The sequence below is a fragment of the Strongylocentrotus purpuratus genome, unplaced genomic scaffold, assembly GCF_000002235.5.
Source record: "Strongylocentrotus purpuratus isolate Spur 01 unplaced genomic scaffold, Spur_5.0 spur5_scaffold_20, whole genome shotgun sequence".
Classification (NCBI taxonomy): Eukaryota; Metazoa; Echinodermata; class Echinoidea; order Camarodonta; family Strongylocentrotidae; genus Strongylocentrotus; species Strongylocentrotus purpuratus.
In genome coordinates, this window is record NW_022145606.1 from 31,403,493 (window position 1) to 31,421,469 (window position 17,977).

The 17,977-nt window shown below is 37.1% G+C and overlaps 1 protein-coding gene across 1 annotated transcript; it reads right to left on the reverse strand.

Moving 5' to 3' along the window:
• Window positions 1–6,472: 6,472 nt before the first annotated feature.
• LOC105438054 lies at window positions 6,473–16,094 on the reverse strand. The gene is made up of 2 exons (XM_030993194.1): window positions 15,119–16,094; window positions 6,473–6,741 (listed from the first exon to the last, which is right to left on the reverse strand). The coding sequence occupies exons 1-2, from the start codon at window positions 16,083–16,085 to the stop codon at window positions 6,596–6,598; spliced, it is 1,113 nt and encodes a 370-aa protein (XP_030849054.1). The 5' UTR covers window positions 16,086–16,094; the 3' UTR covers window positions 6,473–6,595.
• Window positions 16,095–17,977: the final 1,883 nt, after the last annotated feature.

The following is a 17,977-nucleotide window of genomic DNA, read 5'->3' on the forward strand; positions in this document are numbered from 1 at the left end:
TTTATATACGAAATAAACTCCAAAAGGAATGTAACTATCCAGCTATACAGTGTATTCATTTATGTCTCTGCTTAATATATATATATATATATCTTCATAAATTCCTGTGCTTAGAATGTGCCTGTAATGCACGGTGTTCTACAGATACGGCTTCATAATGCCCCCTTAATTAAGCAATTACAAGGTAGTCTATGTGATTCCAGACCCTATACAACTGACATCAATAATGTTCCCTCAAAAAACGGTTCTACTCACTCCTTTTAATGGTAATTAACTTCTTTTAACTCTTACAAGCTGTGCAAGTCGCTATAACATATCATACTTATTAAATCATGCACCATCTTAGAGCTTGTTTATATGAATAAACCCCTTTATGCAAGACACATACCTGGGTGCAATTGCAACCACTCATCTTCAAAGTCTGAACTTGTGTACGTTCATTATACACACACATGTATCCCATCCGTAAGCACTTATACTTTACGTGCTTTAACAACATTACAAACTGGCGAACTTTGCCTAAATTAACATAAACCTATTTACACAATGAAATCATTGACCTGGCTAATTTAACAACAAACAATCATTCTTCATTTATCTTGTGTCAAACTCACCAACTATTTGCTCCTTCCGGAGAACTTTCCTTTCAAATCTTGGTAACAATCAAGACGCCTTGTTTTCTTATACACGGTATTTGCTGCACAAATTATCCCTTCGCCGTAGATGGCGCTTCACATATATTCCTGACGCTGGGTAATTTTTGGTTTTATAGAGATCGCATATTTCCAAACACCTTGATAAGACACCAAGGAGTACAGCTAAATCTAACATCAGTTGTTGTTCTGGCTAAAAATTAGTTGGATGAGTCAGTCAGGATGGCTAAGTTATATTGATTATGTTGTATAAGTATAATATACAAATAATGAATGGTTATGAGTTCAATAGTGCGAATATGTTCATGAGTTGAAAGATTAACATTCTATTCAACGAGGCGTCAGCCGAGTTGAATAGAATTAACGTTAATCTTTCAACAAATGAAAATATTTGCACTATTAAACGAATGAAAAACATTCATTATTTGTTTTATACAACATCGAAGAAGACTTAATAGAACGTTAATCAACAAATTATGCTTTACTCCTTATAAAGATAAATTAAAGTTCGAGTCAAGCCTTCTCGATTACATGCAGATTGCCTTCGCGTCAGATACACGCAGGGATACGCGCACATGCAGCAGAGAGGTACGCAGTCTGCATATAACCAAAAATGCACGGCGCATATAACCAAAAATGCACGACCGTGCAATATACCATCTATTGAATATCATGTGACCAACAATCGTCCAATCAAATGACAAGGATCCACGTAGGTGTTGTATAAAACAGTTTAATTCATGTTTAGTGTATTGATGTTAACAAATTACGATATAATAAGCATGTGTTCATGTGGTAGCTTCCATTTAATGTACCTTTAAATATGTTTATAAAATACATTAAGGATTAAGCGATTAAGTGAGTCGGATAGCAGATTGTTCAAAACTGAGATGGTGTGTGCATGTTTGTTAAAAAGGTGTTGATATATTGGTTGAACATATCGAACTTCAAAGAGAAGGACTTGATACAATCAATATAAGATGGTTCGATCATAATGGAGATAATAACTTACATTCATGATCAATGATCATTTTCTTACGGTGCACTGTTTTCCCTTTTGTTTTGTACTTTGCATGGGTATTATTTTCTGTTTCTCATCTATTTTAAAATGCCATTTTTTTCTCCTTGTATATATCAAATCACGACCCACCCTTCTCCTATGTATATAGCCTGATTGATAGTCTGCGTTCTGACGAAGTGTCAGCCCCCCCCCCCCCCACAAAAAAAAAGAAAAACAAAAAAGAAGGCTAGACCACAACAGCAACAGTAGTAGCAGAAGTATGGTAAGCAGATTTATTAGTAATGGCGATAATAATAATTATAATAATATAGGTTTTCCCGGCCAATTTCGTCAAAGCAGCGATCAATTTCACTAACGTGCATTCATGTTCGAGCGAATTTTCTTCACTCGTTGCTCCCCTGTTTCATTTTAAAACTTTTTGCATTCAATTTCGTTTCGAGTCATCGAATTTTCTAAACATGCACATTCAAATTAAAGCTTGCATGGTTCAGTCAATTTGGAAATGCGTAAGCGTCATTCAATTTCGCCAATCTTGAGTGGAAGGAGAATTCTTTGGCGAATTACGGTTTCATTTACGTCTATGGGCACCCACTTTCGCAATCGGGTCATTCAAATTAAAACTAGACCTCATAATCATTGGATACTGGCCCGGTCCCACTGGCCGACGGACACAAAACGTATGCATAAAGGACACAGCGGACGAGCAAAATTTCGGAGGTGGCTCCATCCGTTTTCATCCGCTCCAGAAATGGACAAAATTTGCGAAAATTTGCGAAAACAGAACGGAAAATAACGGACGTAGGTAGTATGTAACGGGGATGTTAAACGGATGTTCATCGGAGGCCTAGCGGATGAAAGCGGATGGAAGTGGATGACAGCTTTGAATACTTTATATACGAGATGCAAACGCTTACATCCTTTCTATTTCCGCGCTACTAGCGATGTATATACGTTCCATGTACCTGATCTTTCCTCCCTCTTTCCGTTTTCAGCTGCAGCGGATGTGAGTTGTGAGGATGCCTAGAGGATGAAGAGAGGATCAGCTGACGTTTAACGAATGATAACAGACATAAAACGTTTGTTGCTCGTATTTGTCGCGGATTTACATCTTACACGGCGGAAGTTCATCCGTTCTAAAAGTTTTGTGCAGCTCAAAACTTTTTGCACGAATGAAATCACAGTGGACGGATGCTCGACGGATAGAGCGTATGCAATGAGTACAGAACGGATGCATAACGTTTTCCAACGGATGGCAATATTGTTTTACGTTTTACATCCTCTTTGCATCCGTAAGTGCAGTGGGACCGGGCCTTGAGGCTCGATTTTTATTCGGATATTCACTTGTTCATGTTCATTTTGTTTCTTCTATGATCTTTTCTGAAATGATTTCACATTATACTACAATCTCCTTATTTGTCCGATATATTTATATTGCATTTAATGTTTTCTCTTTCTTTCGATCTTTATTTTTGTTGAACCATTTCTTTATACATGTTATTTTTGTAATGGTTTGTGTTGATTAATCTTGATTGAGTAGGTGATCTTTCATTCTTTTTATTTTACGTCTTTTTATTTATTGAACATTTTATTTTGTTTCCATCATGTCCATGTCTAAAGTTCAACTGTACCGCTGTCCAGGATCTGTGTATATATAGCTTGTGCTTAGAAGAGTAGTCACAAATTGTGCACCTTCTCTGGGAACAGCTACCTGTGTAATGACAGATATCTGCTAACAAATACACAGGTCATTCCTAAAAGTAAACTTATAGCATTAAATTATTCAAACAGATTGAAGTATATTAAGTGACAAATTAACATCAAATGAAAATATCAATATGGAAATCGATGAAATATCTACCTGTTTATCTAAATTAACACTAGTAAATAGTCGTATGCATATCAACAACTTGGCAGGAACCTAACAAAGAAACCGACATTCGGGCTACAGTCGGTTTCAAAGTAAAAAGCATTATGCCTCTATTGCCAAAATTGACGATGAACTTGCAATATCAAAAGCATGCAAGCACATGTCAATATAAAGAGGATGCATGAATGACTGTGAAACAAATGATGTGCACTACTGGCTTCATCATTTCATATGTAAGGCCCCATTTATTCAAAATTAAATCGTTTATTTACGACTGCATTGAAACAAAAATCGAAGGATTTATCGGAATTTCAAATGACGACTATACAGAAAGAGATGCATGAATGCCTATGGGACAAAATAATGATGTGCAGTATCATTCCCTATGCAAGACCTCGGAGCACGCCATTGTCACGTACGCTCATTTTAATAGATTACCCAGGGAGCAAAACAGATTTGTGTGCCATGAAATGTTCAATTCCATTCAACCGATATAATCTTTTTGTCCATTACTCGACCAAAACATGAGAAAAGTCATACGTACAATGAACTTCAAATGACATTTGCAATACAACATATGAAATGAGACTTGTTCGTAATTACGCAATCTTATTTTTTTACACGTATTAAAATCATCAAATGATATAAAATATACAGGTCTAAGTATATCAGTATACCCCGGGAAAAATAGATTTGTGTGACATGGTTTGTTCAATTAAATTCAACTAAAATTATTTTATTTCCATTACTCAATCAAAACATAAGAAAATATTTACATCAAATGAACATCAAATGACACTTGCAATACAATTTATGAAATTAAAATTGTTCGTAATTACGCAATCTTACTTGTTAACACTTAATAAAATCATTAACGGATACAATTTATATATATATATAAGCATATCATAACTTAAGTCTAATTTAAATGAAAAGAGAAATGCAATTAAAAAGCAGAGTTTGTTTTTCCGTGGATTACAAGAAGAAAAAAAACACGTATTTGATTAGTATATACATTAAAAAAAGACAAATGCGACTGCGTGTCCTATATGCCTCCGCCCTAAATTCAGTATAATAAATGGATGAAATTACTCGTGATATATCACATTGCAAACAAACTCCTAAGCTTAGTAATCAAATGCCAATTGATGACTATGATCTGAACCTACTAGCCTCAATATGGAATTGGATCATTTTTCCATAGTAATACTGTTATCATATTTGAAGCTCAAACCTCAAGAAGTTCTTGACATATTGTGCTAATGAGGGTTATACATCATCAACACTTCATGACCTTTGACCCTTGACCTCTATGCGTTTCACGGAAAACAAATTGACAGTCAGTGAACACAAGGTGGAGCTGTAATCATTTATATTCTGGTTCATGTCTATACCTGTGAAATACTTGTTAGTAATGAAATAGGTGAAATATTGGTAACATTATTTTGTTTACACTCTTTGAAAACGGTGTGACCTTTGCTATTTTTAGGCACACAGGCACACAGCCGCTACAAAGGGATACATTAATAATAAATATAAATTACGAGGTCGATAACTAAGAAATTATATTCTTTAAAACATTGAAGGAAAAAAAATTCCTCGTCATAGCTAATTATTTAATAATTTGAAAATTCAACAACATTGACAATAATAAGAGGATTTGTAAAATGAATATACAAACATTGAACAGCAATAATAACATTAAGAAGATCTAAATACGTAATTTGGTTTTGTCTTTAAGAAATGATATCTTGGTGGGAAGGAGAAAACATGAGTTGTGGTTAGGATTACCTAAAAAGTCGTGAAATTCTGTTCTAATTATTTTCCCAATAGAGGAAAAATAGTTACAAAGTGTTTCAGCTATATCATTACAGTTATCGCAAGTTTCATTTCCTCCACTTAATCGTTGACGGGATGGCGCCAAGCCGCGCCCAGGTACCAAATTAACATGAAAATTACTCCACCCGACCTAAATGGCCAAATCAGCTAGGCCACTGCTATGTCAGGCGGCCAGTCACGAGGCACGTCATATTCCAATCTGTTGCGTATTACTGAGAAAAACGAATGTGTAAATTATTCAGTAATAGATTTGATGAAGTCTTATTGGTCATAATTTTTCCAAAAAGAGAATGAATTAATGACGACCAATTTTTGTATTGTATAAGCCATAATAAATCACAAGTGTTTACCTTGACAAAATTTTCTAAAAATATGACAGAGTGAGAAACCTTTAGTATAAGTTTGAAAGGAATGTTGAGGGTAAACTCCTAAGTTAAACAAAGCCTTTATCCAGGGCCACTTTCAATGTGCATACCCCAAAATTAACGAATAAATGTTCTAGATTCATGGGAATACAGTTAGCTATTATAAATCATTACTTACCAACCACTATAAAGCCGCGCCCAGGCATAAGGTCAACATGATGATACCTTGACAGACCTGAACCCAAAGAAAATCTGGCCACTACTGTGTCAGGCAAACAGCCAGTCACGATCTGTTCCGAACTTCTTTCCTTTTTCCCGTTAAAGGTATTAATAAGTCGTCTAAATAAAACCAAGGTTTAAATACAAAATGCTCCAAAAACTTGGCGAAGTATAGAAACCCTGAGTAAAAGTTTTGAAGTAATCAGAAGGTAAACTCCTGAATCATACATGACCAATAACCAGTATCATGTTACATTTGTATACTAATAACAACAACAACAGATAGTCTAAAAAAAATCATGGACACACAGTTGGTTATTACTATTAGCCCTTATTATAAGATGATGACGTGAGTCCTAATTAAACGATTGGTTAAAAGCGTACACTTGACCAGGCATTTATTTTGCCTAACGCGTAATTTGGATAATGACCGGTCACTATCCACTTCTAATGACCGATCATTAGTAAAATCATGGAAATACAGTTATACTGATATGTATTATTTGTATACTAATAGCCATTAGTAACCAATGTCATGAAAGCAATAGGTTGGTCGGTATTAACGTCTTCAGGGCACCTCCCTGAAAGATTTCAAAAGGAAGGAGGATATGGGGAAGTTTCTGCTTCAACCTCAGCGATCACAACCACAACTGCTATCTTGTCGTCGTCTCTTGATGAGGATTGATACGATGAAGAGATGAACGACCATGACGGCGTGGATGAAGCCGACAATGATGAACACCTTCGTGAATGACTGGGTGACATCAAACAGATAACCTTGGGAATAATCATACCAGAATTATAAGTATTTTTCAATGATTTGTAATGTTAACATTGCAAACCGTACTAAGACACAGTTTGGGCCATAGCCTCTTAAAAGTTTTCTCCCAGGTAGATATTTGTTAAAGAGTTGCCTGTTAAAGAATTGCCTGACTAAGCAGGAGCAACTTCCATAGACGCATCTTTCTCTCTCAACTAGCTATGACTCGTATACAGAAGCGTAGTCGATAGCTAACTCTCGTAACCTTACACTCACGTAAGTCTTTGCCTGTTGACTGAATATGATAGAATACTGCTACTAAACATGGATTTATGAAATATCAATCTGATCACAAGATTACCAAGGCCTTCGAGAAAATCAAGCTAAGGCAATTTAAAGTTGACCCGTGCGTCATCTTTTAAAATGTGTGTGTATAGGCCTGACTAGATGATATATCTATGTCTCCTAAAGGTAAAGACCAGTATTGGAAAAGCCCCAATTTCAAAAAATAAAATGGAAGCTCTTTATTACCAATCATGTGAAAGAATATGTTTTGACTAATACATGATGATAATAATTATGCCGGGAAACCGCTTCTAATTGATATATTTGGTAAATTAGTTTATATATTGGACTGTGAGAGATACACGCACGTGTCGCGCACGTGTGCGTACCCTTGTAAAAAAGTACTGCAAGTACTGCTGTATTACTGCAGTACCTGTAGTTTATATGTGGTACGTGTAGTACATATGGTATTACTGCAGTAATACTGCGGTACTACTGCAGTAATACCGCAGTAGTACTGCAGTATCTGTAGTACGTATGTGGTACTTGTAGTACCTGTGGTATTACTGCAGTACTACTGCGGTACTACTGCAGTAATATTGCAGTAGTACTGCAGTACCTGTAGTACATGTGTGGTACTTGTAGTACCTGTGGTATTACTGCATTATTGCTATTGACTATTGCACATTTTGCGGTACCCATGGTACTACTGCAGTACTACTACTGTACTGCCGTAGTACTCGCGGTACAATCTGCGGTACCCATGGTACTACTGCAGTCCTACTGCAGTAATACCGTAGTACAATCTGCGGTATATACCCATGGTATACTCTTTTTAACCCATGAATAAGTAGTTTGATAACTATAGATTCTACATATTCCTTGCTTTTTTCCCTATTCTTTTCGACTTTTGAGATGTCGTCCTATTTTGTTTATTATGTTTGTGGATTTAGATTTTTCTGACCCATTTTTTACTTATGTTTCTGGACTTTTGAACTAGTTTTTTAATCTTTCATTATTTCCTGGCTATTTACCTTATATTATCAATACTTATTTACAATTTATTAGATTTTTGCTAGTTGCCTTTAATTTCTAATACTTTTGGGGCTTTCTTCCACTAGCTGTATTTGATATATATACTTTAAGAAATCATTTACCAACATTTGTTTGTCAATATATCATAACAAACTAGAGGTTTATGAAGAGTGCAAATTTACAAACAGTGAACGAAAAAGAAAACAAAAATGAAAGGCATAAATATTATCAAAAAAAATGAAACACGCGCCTATAGTACCCCAAAACAACACCATGTAACAACTACTTTTAAGTGTGTTTGTCATTTTGTTGGCTCCTTTCCATTTCCTTTATTGATGTACCATCATTCTTCTGTAATTAGTTATTTATTCCTTCCTTCCGTCATTTTGTTGCTATATTTCTGGCATTTCTAATATTTAATTTTTCTAGGTCTTTCCATTTTATATTTGTGTAATTCCTTTCAATTTTTGTAATACTTCTACATGATATTGATAGATGTTGTTTTGCGGGGAGGGGGTGGTCATAAATTACACTCTTTTAGAGACCCCTTCAAAACAATCTACCTAAACTGTTCAAAACCCAGGAAATTAGCCAGGAAATAATGTTTCGATGGTTGCCCACCATCAATTTATGTTTGTTTTTAAACATTCAGTAGTATTAAAAGAAATTCAACAAATTAATATTCAAAGTTTGTCTTTCTGTGTAAATACAAATGAGTTCAAAGATGATTCGAACAAATTACTGGCCCTCCATCCATGTTCGTTGATCTAACATGGCGAAGAGAAAGTACGCATGCGCGGTCACGGCGGAGGAAATATTAATATTCATGATAGGAGGGGGGTTTTCGGCCACTTAAGACAAAATCCTATTTTTAGGACTCTTTACTTCCTATTATCATTTCTTGTTCAAATCATGAAGCAAATATAATTATTCAAACAATCAAAGAATCCCAGAAAAAAAATCATAAATTGCCATGACAATATCCATTTCAATTTTCACTGTTTTGGAGACAGTTATCGACCTAGCGAGACAGTTTTCGGTCGTATGTACAATGTCAATAGGAAGCGCGCCCACGTCGTGCGTTTCCCCGCTGGTCTATAGCACTAGCGGGCGGAGCAGGTATCCCGAGCCGGAGATCGCCATGCCAAAAACTAGTTCTTCGGTGATCGGAAATAGGAATCTGAATTAGAAAGAGATATCGTGTGTGCGTTGCGGTGTCCGGCTGCATTGATTTTATACATGCGATGATATACTTTTGAGCTTGCGACTCACACAAAATCGTGCTCTAAATATGAAAAAACATGTACTTGAAATAAAGCTCATTTTATGGTAATAATAATAATAATAATAATAATAATAATAATAATAATAATAATAATAACATTTAATTTTCATATAGCGCTTAATACAAATGTCTCTAAGCGCTTTACAAATATACTACCAATATTTTTTTACAGACAAGCGTAAGATACTCGATTTTATAGATTCGGGTAGCGGGACCGCTGATTACATCGCTAAAATGTGATATTTTAGGATATATTTTCCATTGTAAATGTGGTTCTTCAGTGACTCTAGCATGGTATGGCATATGTGGGATATGTGATGCTATTATGCGATGTATTTTAAAAGAATTTTACCATGCATTTAAAGGACCGACCGAAAACTGGTGATGGTCGATTACCCCCTCCTTTACTCTAGGCGCCGTCCGCTCTAAATTGCTGTACAGTGCGTCCCAAAAAAACTATACACTTTTGAAATGGCTGCCGAATAAAAAAATATATGATTCTGGGGGAAAAGTTTTATATGAATGGAAAGCTCATAAACTCAACTTTCATTTGACACCAAAAAGTCTGAAAATAATTCATGCTTGGTTGAGCACTGCTCACTTTTGTAAAGGGTATGAAAATTAGGTTGCGCAGGAATTAGCCTTCCAATTTGTGAGAGGTAAATCCTTTGGTGCTTACAAAATCGAGGGTGATATGATACATTCATGATTTGCTGAGTGAATTACATGGTTTATTAAACCAAAATTTTATGCACGAGTGAACAGGAATTTCATTTTTTATTGTAGCATTGTAACTTTCCCTGGTAGACTCAGTGGATAGGTGTGTTCATGGGAGTCAAGATGGGGTGATGGTACATGTTGTAATTTCCATCTTACAAACTGTTATTTTTTACATCTGTGACTTTGAATAAAAACCTTCACCCCACATTTCAGTTATTGTAAGATAAGTTGAACATCTCATTGATTTAATTAATAACTAGATGGGGATTATGTAAATTGATTATTCAAATACGGTTTGATGAAAAGAGGAATATCGCACATGTTGGCTACTTATTCTTCAGGTTACCCATTTACCATTTACATAAACTCAAGTGCTAAAATGACTGGTTGGTGGGTTGATAGATTGAGTGATTGATTAAGTTATTGATTAATTATTATTGAACGATTAAATTGATTGAAATACTGAATGGTGATTGAATGCTTGATTGATTAATTGATTGACTGATTGGCTGATACCGTACATTGTTGATTAAGTGATTGATAGCTGAATGTAATGGATTGTCAAGTTATGCACAAGCACACCCAGGCAGAGAGAGAGAGAGAGAGAAAGAGAGGGGAAGGGGCATACATGTCCTCTTGACCCTTATCCAATCTACCAAACATTTCACCTACATTTCACCTTCCCTGCACCATGTACCATCACCCCGTCCTGACTCCAATGAACACTTAACTGAGTCTACCATGGAAAGTTATATTGCTATACGGTAATAACAAATGCAATTCCTGTTCACTCATCCATAAACCACAAATTTCACTCAACAAACCCAAACTCATCAAAAAAATTCATAAATTAGTCGTATCATCCTCAATTCCGTAAGCTCCAAAGAATTTACCTCTCACAAATTGGAAAGCTATTCCTGCGCAACCTAATTTGCATACCCTTTACAAAAGTGAGCAGTACTCAACCAAGCATGAATTATTTTCGGACTTTTTGGTGTCATATGAAAGTTGAGTTTATGAGCTTTCCACACATATAAAACTTTTCCCCCAGAATTATATATTTTTTTATTCGGCAGCCATTTCAAAAGTGTATAGTTTTTTTCGGGACGCACTGTATATAAAATTATAAGAGGTTGAGAAGGGCTTTCTTTCTTCGATTCATGCATAGAGTCTATTCAGCAATTTCGAGTAAACAGCGCTGTTTGAATCGTTTTCATAAACGGGCTCTGAGCTAAGCACATGCACATGTAAGTGCATGCATCATTCATGTAGTGATCGGTCCAGTGATCATAGTTGGAAAGCAGCTAATCAGCCCGGCCCCCTATCACGCCGGGTTGGAGGGACCATGTTCGTGTACCCAAAATCTCTGGTAAAGGGGTACTTTAACGCAACAAAGTCTGGCCCATATTGACTTATAGGGTGCTTTAAAAATCTGGCCCTTATTAAAATTACACACAGGAGATAGGGGGTGCTTTCGAAGGGGGAGGGGGGCAGCTCATCAGTCATAATTAATGCATGTATATAGTCATTTGGGCATCTCATGTCATGAATTTACATCATACCTGTACATCATATCTGCCAACATTTGAAAATGAGGATTAAGAATTTTTAGCATGGTATGTCTTCGAAAATAAGAAATCTGTACCCTTAACAGACATTCGCACATGCAGCCGCAGTGTAACTGGCAATACGCGGTACATCTGTGCAAAAAAAGCGAATACAAATTCGCTGCTCAATCATGAAGCCCTTCAACGCACGCAATATGTGAACTCTCACATCGCGGCATATGATAAAAACAAGCTTAATTTGGCATAAGCAACAACAAAAAAAAAATAAAAAAATTTGGGGTCCTAAAAATTCAGAAAAACTGAATATTCCGGATAATTCGGAAGGGTTGGCAGGTATGGTACATTAATACATGAATGCTAATATCAACTCATAATTTTCGCTATCTTTGATTTGAGAGCATAATACAATTCTAAAATGTGCTAATTCTTTATTTATTTTTAGGGTATCTTCGGCTGCGGAAAAGTCATGAACGCGGACTGTTCCAGTAAACATGCATTCTTGATTTGTAAGACGAAACTGTCCAACACACTTCAAGGAAATTATGCAAGACATGGGTTAGAGTTTGAGAATTCATCTGTATGGGATCCCCATAGAGTCAAACTTTTAAAAATTATGCCAGTTATGCCGACCAGCAAACATTCAGCAAGTACATCCAGTACAATCGACCATGTCACCTTTGTTCGGTCGGAAGGAATCTGAGAAAGTAATCTTCAATACACAGCTTTTTTCAAGCAAAACTTTTAAATTTGCCGCACAGATGTGACGTATACGCCTCTGTCTGTGTTGTAAGGACCCTACGTCACAAATAATGTCGCGCAATGCATTGTGAGGGGAACCGACTCGATCATTCACTTGATTTTTGCTCATGAAAGCCTTACTGCACTACTTGTAGCTACTTGCTCCATCTATATAGAAAACTTCCCCAATCGGTGCCTGTTGGTTTCCCATGATCCTCTTTTTCTTAATGTTATTTGAGAGCCGAGTTGATGAGATAGCCACCTGTCAGTGATCTCGCGGTGTGGTCTAATCCCTAGTGGCCAAACGACTACAGATGGCCTTTTAACAAAATTGTTAAAAATATGTCTGAGGACCATTTTCCAAAACCAAGTTATTTTGGGGCTGTATGGATCTCTGTCTATCTAATCGATCCAACTTTTCAGTGGAGTGGACTTGTACTTTAACACTTATTAAAGTAAGGCTGTGCATACCCGGGTAATGAGGTACTCGAGTAGACTCCCAGTCTTACAGTCGAATACTCGGACGCCATATTCTTTTGGGTTGAATTTTTTTGATATTTTGTTCTTTTTTAAGTAATAATAATTCATCAATACAAAATTTAAAGATTTTTTTTTTTAGAATATTTATTTTTGTCATGACATCTCATTCAAACTTGCCAGATAGCCTTGCTACTGGTAGGACGAAGCACTTTATAGTCATCTTTAAGCTGTTCAATAATGGTTCACATTTATTTGCCAGTTTTACCAGTATTTTATCAGGAAAAATATAAAAATGCCTGTTTTCATGTTAGGAATTGCTTGTAACTTTACGAAGACTGGACCAAATTTCTTATAATTCCGATGATTCCAGAACCTTGCAGTACACACTAATACTTATATATGCTAGATGATCAACCTGTCCTGATCGATTCCACAACGTTTCTTTCACAATGCAATCGCATGACCAGAACTTAACTTAATTGTTAAGCTGTTCAATATTGGTTCACATATATCTGCCAGTTTCACCGGTTTTAAATTACATTGTTTATTGTGCTCTTCAAACAAAAGCTGATGGAAGATCGAAGATTGTTTTCACGTTACATTTTTTTTCTTCTATTAAATGTGAAAATATTTAATATCGAGTTATTTACTCATCCATTTACTTGCCGATGCCAAAAATTTTGCTAAAATGTATTCACTTAGTGTAATCTTTCATTGTGCTAAAACTAACTTGTGTTCAAGAAAATATATATTTTTCCCTAATTACTTTGTAAGTAAGAGTACCGGTAGTAAGATTCCACTTGCCTGGTTAAAACGTCATCTTTAGTAAGTTTCCTCTTTACCATCGGATGAATTAGGTATATGTTACATTCTTTTATATATAACCTAGCTAAAATAGTCTATTTTTGTTCAAAATGTGAGATTCAGGATTTTAGTATTTCCTAATGAGGGTATCTTAAACCCTCTGCGTAATTTTAAGCGTCATAAATCATGTGTACATGTAAATATAATATTGTTTTTAATCCAATGAAATTGATAATTTTACAGCGTTTCAATAGAAGCTGTTCTTTGTAGTGGCCCATTTTCTCCCTGACTTTGACCTCAAATCTGATTCAGCAATGTTCTAAATCTGACATTTTTAGCTCTGACATCTTTAGCTCTGACATTTTTTCCTCTGACATTTTTACCTCTGACATTTTTACCTCTGACATTTTTTTCCTCTGACATTTTTACCTCTGACATTTTTACCTCTGACATTTTTCCTCTGACATTTTTACCTGGCACCGTGAAAACAGTACCTAGAACAACTTCCATACATGCAATTTGTATTAATGTACACAATTTTTAAATTTTCAGATATTTCCTGGAGGACATTCAGGTTGTTATGATTGACATCCACCTTGCATGTATCTTTACTGCAGTTTTATATCTGGGATGTACTGCTGTAGTACCGCAGTACAAGCGATTCAGTAGTACCGCAGTAGTACTGCAGTATAAGTACCGCGAAAGTACTGCAGTACCACATTATTACTGCAGTACAAGTACCGCGGAAGTACTGCAGTACAAGTACCGCGGTAGTACCACAGTATTACCGCGGTAATACCGCAGTAGTACTGCAGTACAAGTACCGCGGAAGTACTGCAGGACAAGTACCGCGGAAGTACTGCAGGACAAGCACCGCGAAAATACTGTGGTAATACCGCAGTAATACCGCATTAATACCGCAGTAATACCGCAATAGTACTGAAGTACTTGTTCAGCACTACTACCACAGTAAATATTATACTGCGAAAGGCGACAAATTTACCGGAGTAACTGTACTGCGAGTAGTACCGCAGTAATACCGCAGTAATACCGCAGTACTTTTTTACAAGGGTAGTCCCATATACATCTTTCTGTGTACAGAGCTTGTAAATTTACGAAGAATGGGCCAAATTTCTTATCATTGTGATGATTTCAGAACCTTGTAGTACACAGCAATACTTATATGCTAGATGATCAACCTTTTCTGATCGATTCCACAACGTTTCTTTCACAATGCAATCACATGACCATAACTGGTCTTTTTCTTTAACTTAGAGGCCGTGTAGCGAAAAGAAAATTGAGTTTGAGACCATGGTTTCTCCATATGTTTCTGTCTTCAAACCTTGTCCAAGCATTGATGTTGTCAGTCCATAATCCGAAAAATAATGTATAATGGCAATACATGGGGTATTGAACTTAAGTTGATTTCTCAAAGGTTCACCGTGTTTCAAAAGAAGAAGCTGGCTATGAATTACTCACCTGTAAGTGTTCCTGCACATGTCGCCCCTAGTCCTTCCGCGAATAAACTGAGAGCCATGGCCATGTTAAAATTCCGATTGTCAAATACTGTATCTTTGAATAAACTGCCCGCAATAGCATCCTCGGTGTAGAAGGTGAAACCTTGGACAAAAGCCAAGGAAGCCCGCACCGCGTAAGCAGAACTGATGAAGTCCAGCATAAATGATGCCGTGCCGAAAAAGCCTATGGCGATGTAGACGACATAAACATTGATGCCTTTGCCGACGAGGATGATTAACATGGTCCGACCGATGATGCCACCTATGCCGCCAATTGTGGAGAGGAAGATTGCTTTGGAAGGAGGGATTCCCAGGTGTACAGCGTGGGGGACCAGAAACAGCATCCACGCATAAGTGGAGAATATTAACAAGAAATGAATCGGGATGGCGAAGAGAAAGAGTGGTTCGTTTAATAGTCCACAGGAAGGTTTGCCGGTTTGAAAGACGGAGCTTGTCCAAGATGAGCGCGCATTCGGTGATGTGTCCTGTTTATTGATATTACGTCTCTCGTTTTGAATCAAACGTCTTTCCTCCAAGACGCACTCTTCACTATCCTCTTCCTCCTCCTCCTCCTCTTTTTCTTCTTCCTCATCCTCCTCCTGATAATGGATGCTTTCTGTTTGCTTCGAGGATTCTCCTTCAGAGAGACACTTCTGTTTCTCATTCACTTCATTATAACCGTTGCCTCCATTTGTAGCTGCGTTTATTGGTGCCTTGTTTATTGTTGCACCGCACGCGACAAGGTTAAAAGCGATACCGCCAAGGATAATAAACGCACCTACATAGCCATACGCTTCGAATGACCTTTCCATTACAATAGGGAGCAGCATGGATCCAGCGGTGTAGCCGTACAGCGTGACTGTGTTCACCAAAACGAATTTTTCTCTGAAGAAATCATTCAGTGCAATAATTGTGGGCATGTAGGTCATTGACAGGCCAACACCTGCGGAAAAAAAATAAAAGGATGAAAATAATGACTATTACTAGAAAATGAAACGGACTCGCACTGCTCCATTTCAATTCAGTTCTAGTCTCCATGATCTTTAGGAGTGGCCTGCCCTCGAAAGACAAGTTCTTTTTTTGTTTTAACTGCTGTTTAACCTCTAGCCCGTTTGTTTCTTGAAGGCTGCCAGAAGAGCATTTGTTAAATCATTTCACTCTTGCTTCTCCAGCAATGACAACCGAAATGAAGGCGGCGCTTTGTCAGTCCTCTGGCGTTGTCTCTCTATACAACTCTATAATGTATATAATATGCTCCCCCCCCCCCAGAGTCTTGTCTTGTAGTATTTAAAAGGCTACACCTACCACTACTTCTACTACTACAACTACTACCACTACTACTATTACTACTAATATTTCTATTATATAGTAATAAAACAATTATAATGTTAAAAACTATTATCATGATAAGACTAGAGTAGGAATACCAAGCTTTTTTTTTTGTTCAAAATTTAATGGCGATTATTGTATTTTTCGTCCAACCTTTTCAATATCTGTTGTTCTTGTAGCTGAGTAATCATGTCGTGAGCACTCATATGAACAAATTTGACCCACATTCGGCCAAAAGATCAATGAGGCATTTTGTGTATCTCCCACACAGACGACGAACAATTGAGTGCAATAGAGCTTAACACCAAGGTGCCTGACTCGTCGATTTTTATGAAATATGGGTTTATCGTAGAAAACTGGTGAGAGTGTGAATGTCAATACCGCTGTGCGAGCGTGACTTGTCAACTCTCTCTCTCACTGTCCATGTCCATGCTCTGTCTCTCTCTTCCCTCTTCTTCTCCCGAAAAAAAGAAAACAAATCAGGAAATTATATATGTTAGTCTAGTAGATGCAGATGCACATCACAATGCATAAGTCCATTGTAATCCCTCCGTCTAAGATGGGCGGGATCACCCTGCAATATGAATACGCGATTCCTTCACTAGCAGATCGACCATGAATATTTAGATCTCTGCTCATAAAGCGAGTTCAGAGTGCCATTAATTTGCTAAATTTCAGGAAAACTAAAGAATTCAGTGTCTCGTGAAAGATATAATCTAATCCCTACACACCTTTTTTTTGTAAAAGATCGTCCATAATATCTAAATTCCCTTCAGTAAATTGCTGAAATCAACATAAAATGTGTCTTTTCCATCGCCGCGGAGCTGAGTCAAATGTGGTGGTCGAAATACTCACGGCTGCGAGCACGGTGTGTAAGCCTCATTGTCCGCTGTGTAAAAACTTCGCTTACGCACAATGCATAAATTACGGAGGTCGATGCGTAAATTTCAGAAAGCTTCTTTTTATTGGATTGAAATTGGCCCTTATTTCTCGACAAACAATCAAATTATGTGTTACATCAGACGGTAGGGGATTACATATCCTCTGTTCAGGCGCGTACGCAGGATTTTTTCAAGGGGGGGGGGGGGGGGGGGGTTTTAACATTTATAAATCGGTCCGAAAATTTCGCAACGACTCAGCCAGCCGCTGAATAAGCGGGGGGGGGGGGGGGGGGGGGGGGGGGTAAGAGGACACATTTTTTTTGTTTTGGTCCCAAAAAAATCGCAACGACTCAGCCGACCGCTGAATAGGGGGGGGGGGGGGGGGGGGGGGGGGGGGGGGGGGGGGGGTAAGAGGACACTTTTTTTTTTTTTTTTGGTCTCGAAATTTGGAAATTTGACATTTTGCTCGGTTGGGGGCGGGGGTAAGGTCACCTTTTTTAGGTCGGCCATGGGAATAATTTTTTTTTAATTTTTTTTTTAAATAATTAAAAAAAAAAAAAAAAAAAAAAAAAAAAAAATCCAAAAGGGGGGGGTTTTAGGTTTTTTTTAGG